At 38.3% G+C, this 17,464-nt stretch overlaps 1 protein-coding gene across 1 annotated transcript; it reads right to left on the bottom strand.

Moving 5' to 3' along the window:
• Positions 1-7,791: 7,791 nt before the first annotated feature.
• On the bottom strand, positions 7,792-11,563 carry LOC102686041 (olfactory receptor 51F2-like; the record flags this gene model as incomplete). Its single annotated transcript, XM_069189761.1, has 2 exons — positions 10,602-11,563; positions 7,792-7,816 (listed from the first exon to the last, which is right to left on the bottom strand). Coding segments are annotated over exons 1-2 (987 nt in total), but the record flags the coding sequence as incomplete, so codon positions are not given.
• Between the last annotated feature and the right edge of the window lie 5,901 nt (positions 11,564-17,464).

The following is a 17,464-nucleotide window of genomic DNA, read 5'->3' on the forward strand; positions in this document are numbered from 1 at the left end:
GGTAAATATGTGTCTTGCAATTCTTTTTCCAGGACCTGTAAATAAAAGATGAACTCTTGTTTAATAAAAACTGTGTCCAAAACTAAATCATATATCTTGTAGAATTTACCCTGATTTTTCAGGGAGAGTAAAATATTGTGACTTGAATTTTACTTTCATGTTGAAGGCGGGTTTTATTAAGAGACAGTCTAAAGGTAAAAAAAAATCTCTAGTTTCTCTTTAAAACACTAATTGTATAACAAGTGTAAGCATGGAAATTTCAAGCTGTCAGGTATGTATTGATCTTATTAGACAAAAGAAAAAAAACTTTTTTATGGTGCATGGAATAGCAATAATATTTGAATGAATGCTTTGCACATTTGGCTATAAAGTCTGATCTACTTTACATCAATTTCCTAACCGCTTTATGTGGTATGTCTTTATTTGGAAAAGATAGGGTATGTCTTTGAGCTGTGGAAAGAAACTGGAGGAAACTGAGGATACCCACATGGAAAATATACTGTACCAGCTTCACGCAGATACCACCCAGGAAAAGCCCTAGCACTATGACAGAGTAATGCAATAATAATAATAATAATAATAATAATAATAATAATAATGTGGTGCATTTACAGCACTGTCTATCTCTTCATGCATTAAAAAAGACATTGCTGTGTTGTCACAGTTTATTATTATTAAGACAACATCAGGCCAGCTGATTGTGCCTCAACATCTAAACCATTGTAGTTTCTTAATGATTTTCTCATGTATCATTTTCTTCTTGCACTTTAAATTATATTCTTTTAACTGACATTCCTAATACGATGCCTATCGTACTTAAGATAATTGAAACATTAGATTTCCAATACTCACCTTTAATGTGGGTTAATATTTCTGAAAATGTGAATCTCCCAGTACGCTTGAAGCCAAAGCTATCTGCATGAACTTTGAAAAAGTACAGCCTTTTATGCATAATTGTTTTGGTTTCTTTGCTGTGCATGAGCTGTTGAGGGACGTGTTGAATATTCTGCTTGTTAACATTAATCATCCTCAAGAGAAGTCAATTTCCCAGTAGAAATGTAACTCAGTGTGAAGGAGAAAGAATGTGAAAAAAATAGAAAATGGAGAGAGAAGCCTTACAGAAGCTGTTGTCATTTTAAAAACTGTTTGTGCGCTGTGTGTGTGACTTTGCTTATAAGACCTGGCTGTATTGAAAGTCTGTTAAGAATGAATACAGATGCAGCCATTAAAAGTGAGCGGTACAGACACGTACCGCAGGTAATTGGCTGCGGTATCGCGTATCATGACGCAAGATGACGCGGTACGTGATTGCTTGACCGACAGGGGCACTCGTGGTCCGTTGGTCTGTCGTAGAAAGACTTACCGTAAACGTCTTTACTGTGCCCGTTGTAGATATTGAATTTTACCACTGAAGGGAAATCTTAGTATCGGAGCATAAAAAGAATAGGAGCATACTGTAACGCGTGTGAAGGCCATAAACGATATTAATTTTGGAACATAAACATACAGTATATAGCTGGTCTTGGTACTTTAAAGAAAAAAATACACACCAGTATTCCATTTCTCCCTAAACATTTTAAGCTTCGAAGTCTTTAACTAACGTGATACCGGAGTCAACAAGCATACTTTTAGAATTTGATTAAAAGGGAATATAATATGAAATCGGGTATCTAAAGAATTTAATAACAGTATGATTATATTCGTGTACTGCGACAGGGCTGTGTGGGGCTGTTTCGCCTCCCTGCTCTGGTACACCGTTACAATATACATACCCAGCACTGCTTGTACCCATCTGTCCTGCAAATAAAACACCTTGAATTGAATTGAATTGAGGGGAGAGGGGGGGAATACTAAAGCCAATACTGGCTCAATACTCTCACTGGGCTTTGACGTGCTAATGCGTTGGTTTAACAGTCCGGGTGTGGCAAGCTTCCAATGTCAACTCTACTCGATTGGAAGACAATGAATGTATTTTAGCCCTAAATGAATTAATAGCAAACATGGTTTACATAAAATACATTTTTCCAAGAAAGTTTATAATAATATGATCTATAGTTGAAATCTGAGCCTACTGTAAATATAAAGGAAAAGCATTTTCAGAGAGCAATCACGCTGTGTTTATGTAGAAAAAGCGATTAGGTTTATGAGCAATCTAATAACCTATTCGCTTAAAACGTTTTATAAAATAAAGTTTATTTAGAGATGAATTATCATTGTCGCAGTTTAAATAATTTTTGTAGGAGGGCTTGGACAGATTCCAAGTGCATTTTTGCAATTTACGTTGCATTGTCCAATGTTCTGTTGTAATACAGGCTAGAATACAGTTACAGTAGTCTAAGCTTTATCAGCCTATTTAAAATAAATTTTTTGAATCCCTTGCGGAACACACTCCATAGGAATCAGCGCTTTTATACAGTATATCGTCTTTAAACACATATATTTAAACACGCGTTTACGATTTAAATCAAAACGGGATTCAAATCAATATAAATGTATATATTGTAACGCATAGGTGACTATTCATTGTTATTAAAAAGACTTAAATTCGATCATGTCGTGATATTTAGAAATATAAATTTGTTTGGTGCGAGTGAGGTTTTATTTAATCTCTGACCAAGGGAAATGTTTCATTTTTTCAAAGAAATGTTTGTTAAAAAATAAAGTCATAGTTCCATGGGATTCAATCACAGACCATGTGACATGGGAGTCAGGAAACGAACACACAGCACCACCAGATTTAATAACGCAATAAAAACGCTATAAAATAATGTGACTAGGCACAGAAAAAGTTTACAGCACAGTACAATAATAAATGCTGACCATGACTTTAGAAGCATAAATTACCTTACACTCAATTTAAACACAAGCTGTCTTTCTGTATGAACCTCTAAGCTGGTTCATACAGAAAATGTAGAAATGCATTAGCCTGATTATGATTAAAAAACACATAATTAAACACGCGTTTGCGATTTAAATCAGAACACGATTTAAATCAATATAAATATTTATATTGTAACGCATACTGTCCAGCCTCCATTTCTCTATAAAAATTTACTCTGTTGCACACACACACACACACACAATAGAAGCAGGAACCGCTGTCAGACGGGAAGAAGGTGACTATTCATTGTTATCAAAAATGACTTAGAATCGATCATGTTGCGATATTTTGAAATATAAAAGTTAATTGATTTTCCATAATATCGCTATTCTATTTTTTCGAAGAAATGTTTGTTAAAAGAAAAGTCCAGCACCAGCTGGATTCGAAAACACAACCTGTGCATTGTTAGTCACGCACGTAGACCAGTAGGCTACAAGACAACTCGCATGAACAGGGAGGCGAAACAGCCCTACACAGCCCTGTCGCAGTACACGAATATAATCATACCGTTATTAAATTCTTTAGATACGCGATTCCATATTATATGCCCTATTAATCAAATTCTAAAAGTATGCTTGTTGACTCCGGTATCACGTTAGTTAAAGACTTCGAAGCTTAAAATGTTTAGGGAGAAATGGAATACTGGTGTGTATTTTTTTCTTTAAAGTACCAAGACCAGCTATATACTGTATGTTTATGTTCCAAAATTAATATCGTTTATGGCCTTCACACGCGTTACAGTATGCTCCTATTCTTTTTATGCTCGGCTACTAAGATTTCCCTTCAGTGGTAAAATTAGATATGAATATTCAATACTTAAACAGGCACAGTTAAGACATTAAATATACATATACTGTACATACTGTATACAGTACATATTGCATACGGTAATATGTTTATGTTCCTAAATCAATCTCTTTTATGAGCATGTGAAAGGCATGGTGAATCACTGTACTTTGCATGATTGGAAACAAATGCGTGATTGCGAAATGCTGTGATGTTACTTTTAGAAAGACGGTCAATGAAAAAAAGAATGTTGACCAGTGCAATACTTTGAGTTTACACTTACAGCTTGTCCAAGGTCATTCATTATTAATACTATTAGTAATATCTTCGTTAAAGACTGATGGCCACAGCTCAAACATGAGAGGTTAAGCTTTATTAGCTCCACCTTGTGGAAATTCCGGATACTATTATGTTGCTTGTCGTATTATAGGAGAATTTACGGTAACTAGCGGTATTTACCGGTAACTCGCGGTTTTTACCGGTAGCTTGCGGTAGACTGCGTACAGCGTACCGGAAAATAATGCGGTATCGTCCCCGCATTTTGAATGGCTGCATCTGTACATGCAATGATTAATTCTCACACTAAAAAGGAGGCTTAGGTACAGTATTAGTAGTTTATTAAGTGGAGTAAAGTATTATTTTCTTTTTGTTTGGTGTCATTTAGGCTATCCTTTCTACTGAACATGTGAGTCCTAAGTGTGTACAGTATATCACAATTTTAGTGACTTGTGTTGTAGAACAGCATGATAAGTTTAAGGACTGATTTCCTGTTGCTCAGCATCTGAAACTCATTTAACAATACATCATGCATATGACTAGCATGTACAATCTATTGCACTCTTTACAGGCAATACTGTATGCAATCCAGTCTGTAATAAAATAAAAGCAAACTGTTATAATCTCATCCAGAGTTTACTCTGCCTTTTTTATTTAACCTATGGCCTGGAAATACAAAGTGACAAGAAGAAAGTGTTGTTGTAATAGGTTAATTGATATATTTTAAATAGCATTCACTTGGAATAGCAACACCCAAGAATGAAGTAAACTGAAAAGATTATGGAGTGTTTTGGTCAAAATTTGTCTTAACCCTCTTGGCTGAGGGCTGATCTCTTATCGATATGATGAGGAAGCTAGGACCCCAGTGCAGAGTGAGGAGTGACCGAGAGGCAGCTGCAGAGGTGGGAAGCAAAAAGACATATGCGAAGGAGAGAAAGGGATGATGTACATTTAATATTTCCATGGTTTTAAGTGATGAAATAAGGTTAGCAGTGATTGTGAATTACTGACCACTGAAACTGGCTGTTCTCATCCCTTCTGAACTTTTATTATAAACTCCATAAATTGTTTAAAAAAACAAACTACTTTAGCTAAAAGTTCGAATTCGTTTTCATCTTAGGTTCAAAATCAACTGCCTGGTAGTGTTAATTTATTTAATATGCTATATACAGTATGCACTATATCTTATATAGAAAGAAAAGGGATCACATACTGTAGTGACATTTTTTAATTAATGTCATTTTAATTAATGTCATTTCACTAATTTTTTAATTTGTGTTTTTTTTATTTCATCCACTGTTCGAATCCATCTCCAGTAGCTAATTGGGCAGAATGTCATACTTTTGATGAGAATTTCTATTAACATATGGATGCACCCAAGAACTGCCCCAGTGGTGACACTAGTAGTATTCCGGAGAAATAAAGTTAACTACTGACTGGATGTTATGAAAGTGTTTGTAAGAAAATTAATGAAAGTGTAGCCTCCTTGTTTGTCATGGATGTCGAAATGGCAAGTCGTGGAATGGCCAGGAGAGCAATAGAGACCCTATGTGCAGCGGTAAAAGGGGCAACACGGGGGCAAGCCCAGGGTCAGAGGGTCAGATGATGTCGGTATAGAAACCTGAGCCCTCAGGCCACGGACGTGGTGCGAACTGGTGCTAGATGGGTCTCAGGGCATCTGTTACCTCATTGCTGAGCCAGGGGCAGAGCAGACACAGGAAGTAAATCGGTTACACAACAAGACACACCAGAAAGACATGAATAATCACAGAGAACTAGGAAGAGGACAGAAGTAGAGCGCCCTCTAGGTGTACAGGGCATGACAGTACCCCTTCTCCTCCCCTTCAAGTTCGGCTCCTGACGGCAAAAAAGAGCTAAACAGCACTGGAAAGGAAAAACCTCATTTACTGAAAGGAAACCTCTGGGAGTCCATGGCTGAGAGCTACCCCCTCCTCCAGGGCAAAAAAAAACTTTATTGAGTAGAGGAAGGGAGGGCCGAACTGGGCTCCGGAGAAGCGAGACAAAAAACACGCAACAAAAATAAATCCTGATGGAATACCCCTTTGTGCCTCGCTCTGTGAAACTCCAGCTTTGACTCCCACTCGTCATACTGTGTTGATGCCTCATTCCATTGTATGCTAGATCCCCCTGTCCGCCTACGTGCTCAGCACTCCTTGACCCCTGTATGTGTGTTGACTGATGTTTCCCTGTTTTGTCTCCCTCTTGCCCAGCAGGTCTCATTGAAGAGTATACTGTACTTTTACATTTAAAGTGTAAACAGTATTCCACAGTTATGGCATAAACAAAGAACAAACAATATACTAATGTACTCAATAAATATATTTGGATATCTAAAAGACTGAGGATGGAAAATATTTCCAACTATTTTTTTGGAGGCTACAGACAAAACACTTTTAGCTCTTTGGATCGTGTACAGATGCAGCCATTCAAAGTGCGCGGCACAGACACGTACCGGAGGTAATTGGCTAAGGCCTCGCGCGTCACAATACAAAATACCGCAGTACATGATTAATTGACAGACAGGGACATTCATGGTGCATTGGTCGGTCGTAGAAAGATTTAAATGTCTTTACTGTGCCCATTTTAGTATTGAATATTTATATGGAATTTTACCACTGAAGGGAAATCTTAGTAGGTGAGCATAAAAAGAATAGGAGCATACTGTAACGCGTGTGAAGGCCATGAACGATATTCATTTTGGAACTTAAACATACAGTATATGGCTGGTCTTGGTACTTTAAAGAAAAAATACACATCAGTATTCCATTTCTCCCTAAACATTTTAAGCATCGAAGTCTTTAACTAACGTGATACCGGAGTCAACAAGCATACTTTTAGAATTTGATTAAAAGGGAATATAATATGAAATCGGGTATCTAAAGAATTTAATAACAGTATGATTATATTCGTGTACTGCGACAGGGCTGTGTGGGGCTGTTTCGCCTCCCTGCTCTGGTACACCGTTACAATATACATACCCAGCACTGCTTGTACCCATCTGTCCTGCAAATAAAACACCTTGAATTGAATTGAATTGAGGGGAGAGGGGGGGAATACTAAAGCCAATACTGGCTCAATACTCTCACTGGGCTTTGACGTGCTAATGCGTTGGTTTAACAGTCCGGGTGTGGCAAGCTTCCAATGTCAACTCTACTCGATTGGAAGACAATGAATGTATTTTAGCCCTAAATGAATTAATAGCAAACATGGTTTACATAAAATACATACATTATAAATTACACTAACTTTAACTAACGTGATACCGGAGTCAACAAGCATACTTTTAGAATTTGATTAAAAGGGAATATAATATGGAACCGTGTATCTAAAGAAATTAATAACGATATAATTATATTCATGTACCGCAACACAAGAATAGTACACGCTGTACGATGTCTGTTGATAATGTTTGTAGGGCTTTTTCAACACTCCTCATGTGGCACTGTGGGTTAGGTTCCTGACTCCCACGTCACATGTTGTGCGTTTGAATCCAGCTGGAGCCATGACTTTTTTTTAACAAACATTTCTTTGAAAAAATAAAATGTTTCCCTGGGTCAGAGATTAAATAAAACCTCACTCGCACCAAACAAATTTATATTTCTAAATATCACAACATGATCGAATTTAAGTCTTTTTAATAACAATGAATAGTCACCTATGCCTTACAAAATATACATTTATATTGATTTGAATCGCGTTTTGATTTAAATCGTAAACGCATGTTTAAATATATGTGTTTTTTGATTCACAATCAGACAAATGCAACATAAATTGATATCTTTGTCTTCTAAGTATCTTAATAAACTTTCAGCATAGCTTTCTCCCCGTTTAGATTTAATTTTCTTAACTAATATACTTCAGATCTTTTTTTCTGAACCGGGGAAAATCTGATCATGTTTCAGCGTGTACAGCGTGTACTATTCTTGTGTTGCGGTACATGAATATAATTATATCATTATTAATTTCTTTAGATACGCGATTCCATATTATATTCCCTTTTAATCAAATTCTAAAAGTATGCTTGTTGACTCCGGTATCTCGTTAGTTAAAGACTTCAATGCTTAAAATGTTTAGGGAGAAATGGAATACTGGTGTGTATGTTTTCTTTAAAGTACCAAGACCAGCTATATACTGTATGTACTGTATACTGTATGTTTATGTTCCAAAATTAATATCGTTTATGGCCTTCACACTCATTACAGTGTGCTCCTATTCTTTTTATGCTCAGCTACGAAGATTTCCCTTCAGTGGTAAAATTCCATATAAATATTCTACAACGGGCACAGTAAAGACATTTACTGTAAATCTTTCTACGACAGACCAACGGGCCATGACTGCCCCTGTCGGTCAACCAATCACGTACTGCGGTACCGCGCATCATCCTGCGTAACAATGCGCGACGCCGTAGCCAATTACCTCCGGTATGTGTCTGTACCACGCACTTTGAATGGCTGCATCTATATATTGTAATGAGCTGCTGAGCTGAGAATGGGTTATGTTCCTGCTGTCAGAGGGGGTGGAAAGTGCCCGCGGCCATTTAATTAGTTTTACAATTCACACTGATTCCCTTGCAAAGATATGGACATAAGAATATTCGTGCGTGGTCAAAAAATGGCATTAAGCACTTAAAATTAATATGGTTAATAAGAGTAAACTGTAACATGCTGTAACAAGATCGGCTAAACTGGAATCTATCGCTTACGCCTGAAATTGGAGTCGCAGTGAATAGCGACTAATAAGTCGGTCTTTCTGTGGGGGGAAGGGAATCTGATCTGATCTGCAAATCTCCACCAGAGCTGTTCAACCGGTTTTTGTCAGGCACCTCAAGTGTCAGGTGCAAGCGATAAATATATTTAGTTGAAAAGCTGTACAACGCAAGACATTGCCTTATTCTAGGTTTCGTGAAAAAGCACATTGTGCTGCTATAATACAGTTTAAAATAATTAAAAGTCTAAACAGTATCAACTTATTTATGGGTTGTAATTTAAAAAAAGTAAAAAACCACACTCATAATGCAATTTAGCGCTTTCTGGCAGGAGGAGACCCCCAAATTAATAATGTAACATGCTACTGTTTGTGCATGAACATAGTTACTGTATACTGTTATTTCTTTAGATACGCGATTCCATGTTTTTCTTTAATCCCTGGTGGGACCAGGCATCCATAAGAATCAAGTTATAGGTTTCCCTGCGCTTTGACAGAAACCAAATTACATCGTTATTAATTTCTTTAGATACACGATTCCGCATTATATTTCCTATTAATCAAATTCTAAAAGTATGCTTGTTGACTCCGGTATCAAGCGTATTCGCAGAAAAGCTTAAAACTACCACTTTTTATACACGTTATTTCACATTAGTTAAAGACTGCCATGCTTAAAATGTTTAGGGAGAAATTAAATACTGGTGTGTATTTTTTCTTCAAAGTACCGAGACCAGCCATATACAGTTTACATACTGTATGTTTATGTTCCAAAACCAATATCATTTATGGATTTCACACACGTTATGGTAAAATTCCATATAAATATTCAATACTTAAACGGGCACAGTAAAGACATAAAAGCAGATTAAATATACATATACATACTGTATACAGTACAGTATACATGTTCCTAAATCAATATCTTCTATGAGCATGTGAAAGGCATGGTGAATGTGGACCAGGGCAATACTTTGAGTTTACAGCTTGTCCAAGGTCATTCATTATACTCTAAATACTTTTAGTATTATCTTCGGTAAAGACTTTGATGGCGACAGCTCAAACATGAGAGGTTGAGCTTTATTAGCTTAATTTCAGGATACTATTATTTTATTTGCGGTATCATGCGGCGCTATGCGAGAATATACGGTATTAATACCTAACTTGCGGTATACTGCGTCAAGCACACCGGAAAATAATGCGGTATCGTCCGCTTGTTTTGAATGGCTGCATCTGTATGTCACAAGAATGCAGAGTATTTTAGTGAAAATGAGATGGTTCATACTGAAGTGCATATTGTATTGCAGGGATACAGCTTCTTGTGCTAATTTCTGACATATTTCTGACATACAGTATGTTTCCAAATGCTATTCAGAAAGTCCTTTAAAATTAGTAGACAAACACTGAATAAAACTGTCCAGCACTGCAGTCTTTATTTTGTTTTAATCTGCTTTTGTTGAGAAAGACAATTCTTTGATACAATTGTAGGAAAGATGCTCCCCACAGATTTAAGGTATGTATAGACACAAAATGGCAAAAAGAAGTAAATCTGTTATAAGTCAAAAGAAATTACAAGAAATATAATCATTTAACATACCTGTGTTTTCAGATTGGCATGCTTCATTCTAGATAAATTGTTCTAGATTCACATATTCATTCTAGATAATTTATACATCCATTTATAATAATAAACTAATGTTCAATATTTAACATTAATAACTTACATTTATTTGTATATTGTGACCTGTTGTAATACAATTTCATGTGACTATGTCTATATATGGTACACATGCTTAGAAACAAACACAGAAACATTCATTTTATTAATGAATCAAGGAGGTGTACCATGTTTATTTAAAATCATAAATTGCATGAAATATAAATATCAGTACTAAAAATGAATTAGAATAAATTTCATTGTAATGTTTCTCAAAAAGCTGCCGATATCTTGTTTCTATTGTAAAGCCTTTTAACTGTTTCCAAAATCTCCTCGGTTTTTAATGTGTAAATGATGGGGTTCAGCATTGGTGGAATAGTAGAAGATAAGGATGTATTTAATATTCTGGCATCTGGATGAATGGTAGATAGTATCGCAGCAAGGTAGGTTCCACATATGGGAAGATAAAACACTGCCACTAAGATTAGATGGGAGGTGCAAGTTTTCATTGCTCTTAAACGCTCTTCTCCTGATGCAATTTTCAACAACGCAAACACAATACACATATAGGATAGTGCAATCAGAATTAATGGTATAATGAGGACAATTGAAATACAAAACTGTGCGTAAATATGATTTGGAGAATTGCTGTTACAAGCTAATTGACACACAGGCCCATGATCACAAAAATAGCTGTTTATGACAATAGATTTACAGAATGACAGTCTTGTAACTAAACCTACAGCTATTAGCATAAGGCCAGCTGTCATAATCCATATTATTGCCAAAATCAAAACCATCTTTCCATTAGTGATAACACTGTGATAATTTAACGGAAAGCATATAGCAACAAATCTATCGTAGGCAAGTGCAAGAAGAGTTAGTGACTGCATGAAAGTAAACAAATGCACAAAAAACATATTGACCAAGCAAGCTTCATATGTTATGAACTGAGAATCAAATAAGAAAGTCTCAATCATTTTAGGAATAAGAGCTGTGCTGCCACCCATATCAACTACAGCTAAATTAAAAACAGCCGAATATTTAGGGGTGTGAAGGTTTTGGTTCATAAATATAATGAACATGATGAAAGAGTTTGCTATTACAGTTACTGTATAAACAAAACACAAGAAAATGAAGTAGTGCTTAACATGTGGAATGTTAGAAAAGCCATTGATGTAAAAGAACTGAGGTCGAACAAACGTGGAATTTGTTGAAACAGTTGAATTCAGGGAGCTCATGACAAACTTCTTTCTTGATGAGACTTTTTTCTAACCTGAAAATACAAATCTCATTATCCTTTTCAAATATTCAAATATTTCAAGTATTTTTTTTATTTATCCATTTAGGCCAGGATTATGGTGGCCCCAAAGTGCAGTTCACACAAGTAAAAGGGAGTTGGCACTTTAAAATGAAACTCTAGAAAAGGGAGTGCACACTAGAAAAAGACCAGTAATTACAGAATTGCATGGTCATTCTTCCCTCATCTTTGTCTAAGTGGATGGTGTTTAAAAACTTTTGCCACAGGAACTGCAGAAACAAAACAAACTTGCCAAACATCCTCCACAAACTGGGCAATACATGGTTACCTATCATTACGAACAGTACTGTTATTTGGTTATGCAAATGATGATTATATATATGGAGCTAGACATTCAGTTCACTTTCATGTGTGTAATAACACCAATGCAATATAACGTGATACCGCAGCTGTGAATTATATTTCAATGACTGGTTTAGCTAGCTATAAACATCATCCATTTAAGTATAGCTGAGTTAAAAAGGCTTTTGAATCAAACCCACTGAGTGAATTTATCCAGTTCACCACTGAAATTTTCATGAAAAGCAAGGGTGGTCCTGTCAACCACTAACTAGCTAGCAGTACATGCCTGAAGATTGTTTATACTAACTAGCTACAGTACCTAACAGAAGAATGTTTGGAATTTCAATTCCCAAATTTCTAAACACTTAAACATTCATACAGTCCTTACATTCAACACAATAGTGTCAGATTTGCATAGGAAATGAAAAGGAGAAATTATTTAAAGTTAGCTAAGTAAAAACTCTCAAAGGAACATGAAAAATATATAGTATGACACCTTTCACCAGCTGTCACTCTCCTAAAGTAAATTATTGAGGATGACGGACATAATTGCAACCTAAAAGTAGAGGGCAGAATGATAATATATTTCTGTAATACACCTCTTTATAGAATGTGCTCTTTTTCTATATTGTGCACTCCTTTTAATAGTGTGCGCTCTTTTTTCTAGTGTTTGCTACTTTTTCTAGTGTGCACTCCTTTTTAGTGTGCTTTCCCTTTTTCTAGTATACGCTGCACTTCAGAGACGCCTTTTAGAATGTCTACGATTGTCACCTTTGCATGCCTCTCATGAAATTGTGACCCAATGGCAAGTTAAATCATATGAAATGCAAGTTATATCATAACAGAGCACATCCAAAGCATAATCGGCCTTAACTGTCATTTAATAAAATAAAAGTCATTGGACCTAGAAAATCAATACACTAAATACATACTGTATATAACAGATATTATTGCTAAAGCACTGGTACTGTATACCGCAATAGACTATGTTCCAAGTCTGTACTGTATACGATGATTTATGTTATCTGTGTTGTGGAGCAGCGAAATAAAGTTATGGACTGACTTCCTGCTGTGCAGTATATAAAATTAATTTATCAACACTTTGTGCATAGGATTAGCATGTACAATCTGTTGCACTCTTTATAGGCAATATTCCAATGAAGTTAGGATAGCAAAATGGTAAATTTGTGGTTCATTGCTTGCAAGTCAAAGGCTAACAGGTAGAGCTTTCATGGCTAGTATTGACAAAAAGTTAAAATATTTGTATTATGTAAGACTGCTATTCCTTGCACTGTGAAATGAGTGTTTGATAATGATTTATTTGTGACATATTTGATTTTGTTTATAAACCTTGTTAAAAATAATATAGATTTTTAATTTAGTTCAAATACAGGAAAATATTAACATATCTATATATGCATCAAAAGTATTAATGTAATACTCACCCAATTTATTTTTATTTTCCAATATAGCATGTGTCTATGAAAAAAAGTGTGAAATCATGTTGTATTTAACACCTTAACTGATGCCTCAGAAATCAAATTTCTGACAATGGTACCACTTGTATGACTTTTATAAGCATGTTGTTGTGCAGGTCAATTAACATGGGGATGCACACTAGAACTGCCCCTGCAGTGATGTTAACAGTATTCCACAGAGGTAAGGCTGATTTACTTACGGGATGCTTTGGATATATTTGCAAGAAAATTAGTGAAAGTATGTTGAATGTCAAACCCAGAATTAAAAGTCATCTGAAGAATGAATTCAAAAGCATGGCTTTACTATACAGTTTTTTGAGGGAGAATACTATAAGGAGAAATGCTGGCAAATATTTCGTAGTTTAACCTTTGTAACAGACCTAGTGTCAGGCCTACAGATTACTGTACATAGCTGTTAACAAGTTTAATGACTTCTCCAAAGGAATTTAAATGCTTTAGAAATCTCAAAGAAATTCTAAAATCCACAGGCCTAATGGTGTGTGAATTAAAACATATATACCCAGTATTTCTGTACTTTTCTATTTTTATTACGAAGTACAAATTGAATAAGTGATGTAGAGAAAAGTGGTTCAGGGACACATCAAGAGGACATACGTTCAGTATATCATTCATTAAGACCGTTTCGTAAAGTGAACTTGGTTACAACTTCTACATTAGATACTCAAAACAAGTACATAACTCTTAGGAATTAAATTGATGTCAACTGGTTTGGATAACAATTGAATTCTCGAGCTGTAATGCATTGAAGTTGAATACTCATCCAATTTTTGGGGATTCAGATCTCCTGCGGGCACAAAGAAACAGTTGCAGGCTGTTGCTGTCCAATCTGCGCTCTCTGGCTCGGTGCCAGGCTGTGCTGTGCGGCTTGCGACGGTGCGCTGCTGATGCTCACTGTTGGCTTTAACTAGCAAAGTTTGTGCACAGGAGAAAAGATGACTGTGGGTCCCAGCAAGTCAGGAAGAGGACCGGTTCGTCCCTGATGAAGAGCTAGTTCTGAATAGTAATTCAGCTGTCCACAGTTCCGACCTGTTCACGAGGCCTGCTGCTGGTTACTCTCTGGCAACCTCCACTCTAGACTCTTAGAACAAAGGAAAGTTCTGGCACTCGGACACACTGGCCGTTCCGTGGTTGTCCGGGCTGAGTCTCAGGATGGTCAGGAGGCGCGCTGCGAGGATGTCCTGCCCTTGGGAGCCTTCTGCTCCTGGAATTCTCCTTTGAATTCCCTTTAGAATTGTTGGATCTGAATCTGAATCTCAAACTCTCTGAATCTCTCAGGATCTCTGTGTTGCCTGTTTTTACCTGGAGGAACTTCAGCTCATTGATTGGCTGAAAGTTCCATGGGCATCAGAGTCCCACGTGGGTTACTCGGCCCTACCAGTCCCTGATTGGTTGATCAAGGTGAGATATGAGTCACTTAGTCCTGACACTTAGTAATGCAGTCCAGATGTCCAACTGGCACTCCCTAGACAGATAGGCGCCAATGGGTGACCATTGATCATGATAGCCAGGCTTAGCTAAGTGCATCCCCCTTTGGGAGCTGTCCTTGGACCTTAAATCACCTTGCATGAATGGTTTCTCTGTGGCTGGACCACAGAGATGAACAGAGAAATGAGGCCTAATTTGGGAAAGCTCAGAAACACTTAATTCTGTCTTATTATTAAGCCTCGCCGCTACATATCCCCCCTTTTTGAAGGCCACGAGGTCCCGAGGCATTGTTGCCTTCAAAACAAAACAGAGTTAAGTGATGTCCCTTGCCATTAGAACATTAACCTTAAATGTCCACATTACTCCTCAAGAATTCATACCGGAACCAGCATTGGATACAAACAGGATGAATAACATCTGGAGTATGTATAAACACGGTAGGAGACATTATCTCAGTCTAGGAATTACACATGAGGAAGTTCACTGTCAATATCTGATACCTCTGTAGTAGATATTTGGGGAGAAGTCACTTCCTTTCTTTTGACATGCTACCTTTGACTCATTCATGCTACCCAGAGTACATCTTGATGTGAGACTACATCATTCAGAGTACACTGTCAGTCATGATCCAGCTACCTGGCAGTAGTGTTACAATAACAACAGTTCCTGTTCCCAGCCCCCCGATAAACCACAACACCTGTGTTGGGTATCTGCTAGGGTGGTTTGGAGGTTTGTTCCATTAAAGCAAACTAACTACCTGTACCTCTTCAGGGCTTACTGTTTCTTGGATTTCTATCCAATTCCTTAGTGTGGCACCTGAAGGCATCCATGACCTCAAGTTTGGTCTTATATTGTCTGGTTCCAGACCGTACAGTGTTAAGTTACCATGCTGTACTATGGCCTCCTCGGGAACTTACAGGAAAACTGTTGGTTAGATAGCTGCATTGTGGTAGCTGTATCATGCCCGTCACAAGTCATAGTGTCAGTTAAATGTGGTGTGCTGACCAGCCATTTACTTCCCATCTGCTCTTCATGGGGTTCATTAACCTCCCTCTGCTCGTTAGTAGCTTTACACCCTTCATTGGTGAATCGTTTAGACACAGCCAATGGATAGCTTTGGTAGCCATACCCATCTCAAGATTTGGAACCGAATTCAATCTTGGATTGCCTTCTGGGTGAGCTATGAGCGATGGGGTTAATGTCACACACTCCTCTACTGAGAAGAGTGGAATCAAGTGGGTTGGGATTTGTGCCGTGGTTAGACTGGCTACAGTGGCACTAAACTCCCTTAACAGGTCTTGTGTCAACATTCTGGCCTGTTGCACACAAGCATAAACCCACTGTATAACACCAACAATCATGTCCACTGGTTGGGGAATAAGATTTAACCTTGTTGCATAGGAAATTGCCTGTAGGGTTTTCCCTAAGCTTTCCAACTTTTGCTGCTGTCGATACAGTCTGTCACTACCCTCTGGCATCTCTGACACCTGCCTTCTTGGGGCAGTCAGGGTGAGAGTGCCAGTAGCACACAAACCTACCAGAAATAGCAAATGCACAACAGTGGTGGCAGCAATCAGTCCTCCCAAAAGTCTTTTCGGGTGGCTGATCCCAGTCATCTCCTTCTGAGTGACTGTTGCCTTTCTAAGCTGGCGCAGCATGTACATGGTGTCTTTCTCAGTATGCCCTGTGGCATCTTGGGCACCAACATCTTGGAAATCTGGGGAGATCTGACGCAGCGGCTGATGCTGCTCCTCCGTTTCCAGGGCATCTGCTTTTTCGATTTGTTCATGCCTGTGCTCTAGGAACCCTGCAGGGGGCGGTGCAGCGGTGGAGCATGCCTGACCCTCGGCTGAGTGGTCATCTGGAGCACCTGAGTGATCTGGGATTGTTATCCCATTCTCACTGTTCAGGTCCACCCTGCACACTTCCTGATTGAGGAATCCCTCTATCGGCATGTTTACAATCGTTCGCTGGGGGTAGGTGTAGGACACCTGCTCGCTCCCCCCTTCCCTCGCTAGGGGTTCAGGGAGCTGCCTCAGCACTGGGATAGCTAGTTCACTGTCTTTGAACTCACTATCACTCACCAGGCCCATGTCAGTGCAGACGGGGATTCTGACACCTCTCTTTGCGATGTCCTGCACTGGCAGGCGGGTGACTTTACCATCCAGCTCCAGTCTGGCTGAACCACTGTTGGTCAGACTCAGACTGACAGACTGAGCTGGTGGCTGTAAGAAAACTGGCTCGGCTTTCATTCCCTGTCCCTTCTGGGGGACTGGGTGTGTTGGCAACCCTGCCGTTGAGGAAGGAGCAATCAGGTCAGTCTTACTCACTACCTGGTAGTTGTGAGAAATAATGTTACCTGACCGCAGGTTCCCTGGGTCACAGCAGAGGGAATCGGCATCTGGGATCAGGTGTGTCCACAGCGGAGTAGTCTCAGCGTCCAGCTGGACCTCCTGTCTAACCTGTGAATGTTGCACTAGGGGCACCTGGCGGTGGCCCTGTGACAGCTGCTCAAGCAGATCCTCACTAATAGAGGACCTCTCAGCGCTAAGGGTGAGGGCTACATCACCAACCTGCTCTCCTGCCATCTGGATCCCTTCCACCACTGCGGGGTG

The sequence above is a fragment of the Lepisosteus oculatus genome, chromosome 5 (assembly GCF_040954835.1).
Source record: "Lepisosteus oculatus isolate fLepOcu1 chromosome 5, fLepOcu1.hap2, whole genome shotgun sequence".
In the NCBI taxonomy this organism is placed as follows: Eukaryota; Metazoa; Chordata; class Actinopteri; order Semionotiformes; family Lepisosteidae; genus Lepisosteus; species Lepisosteus oculatus.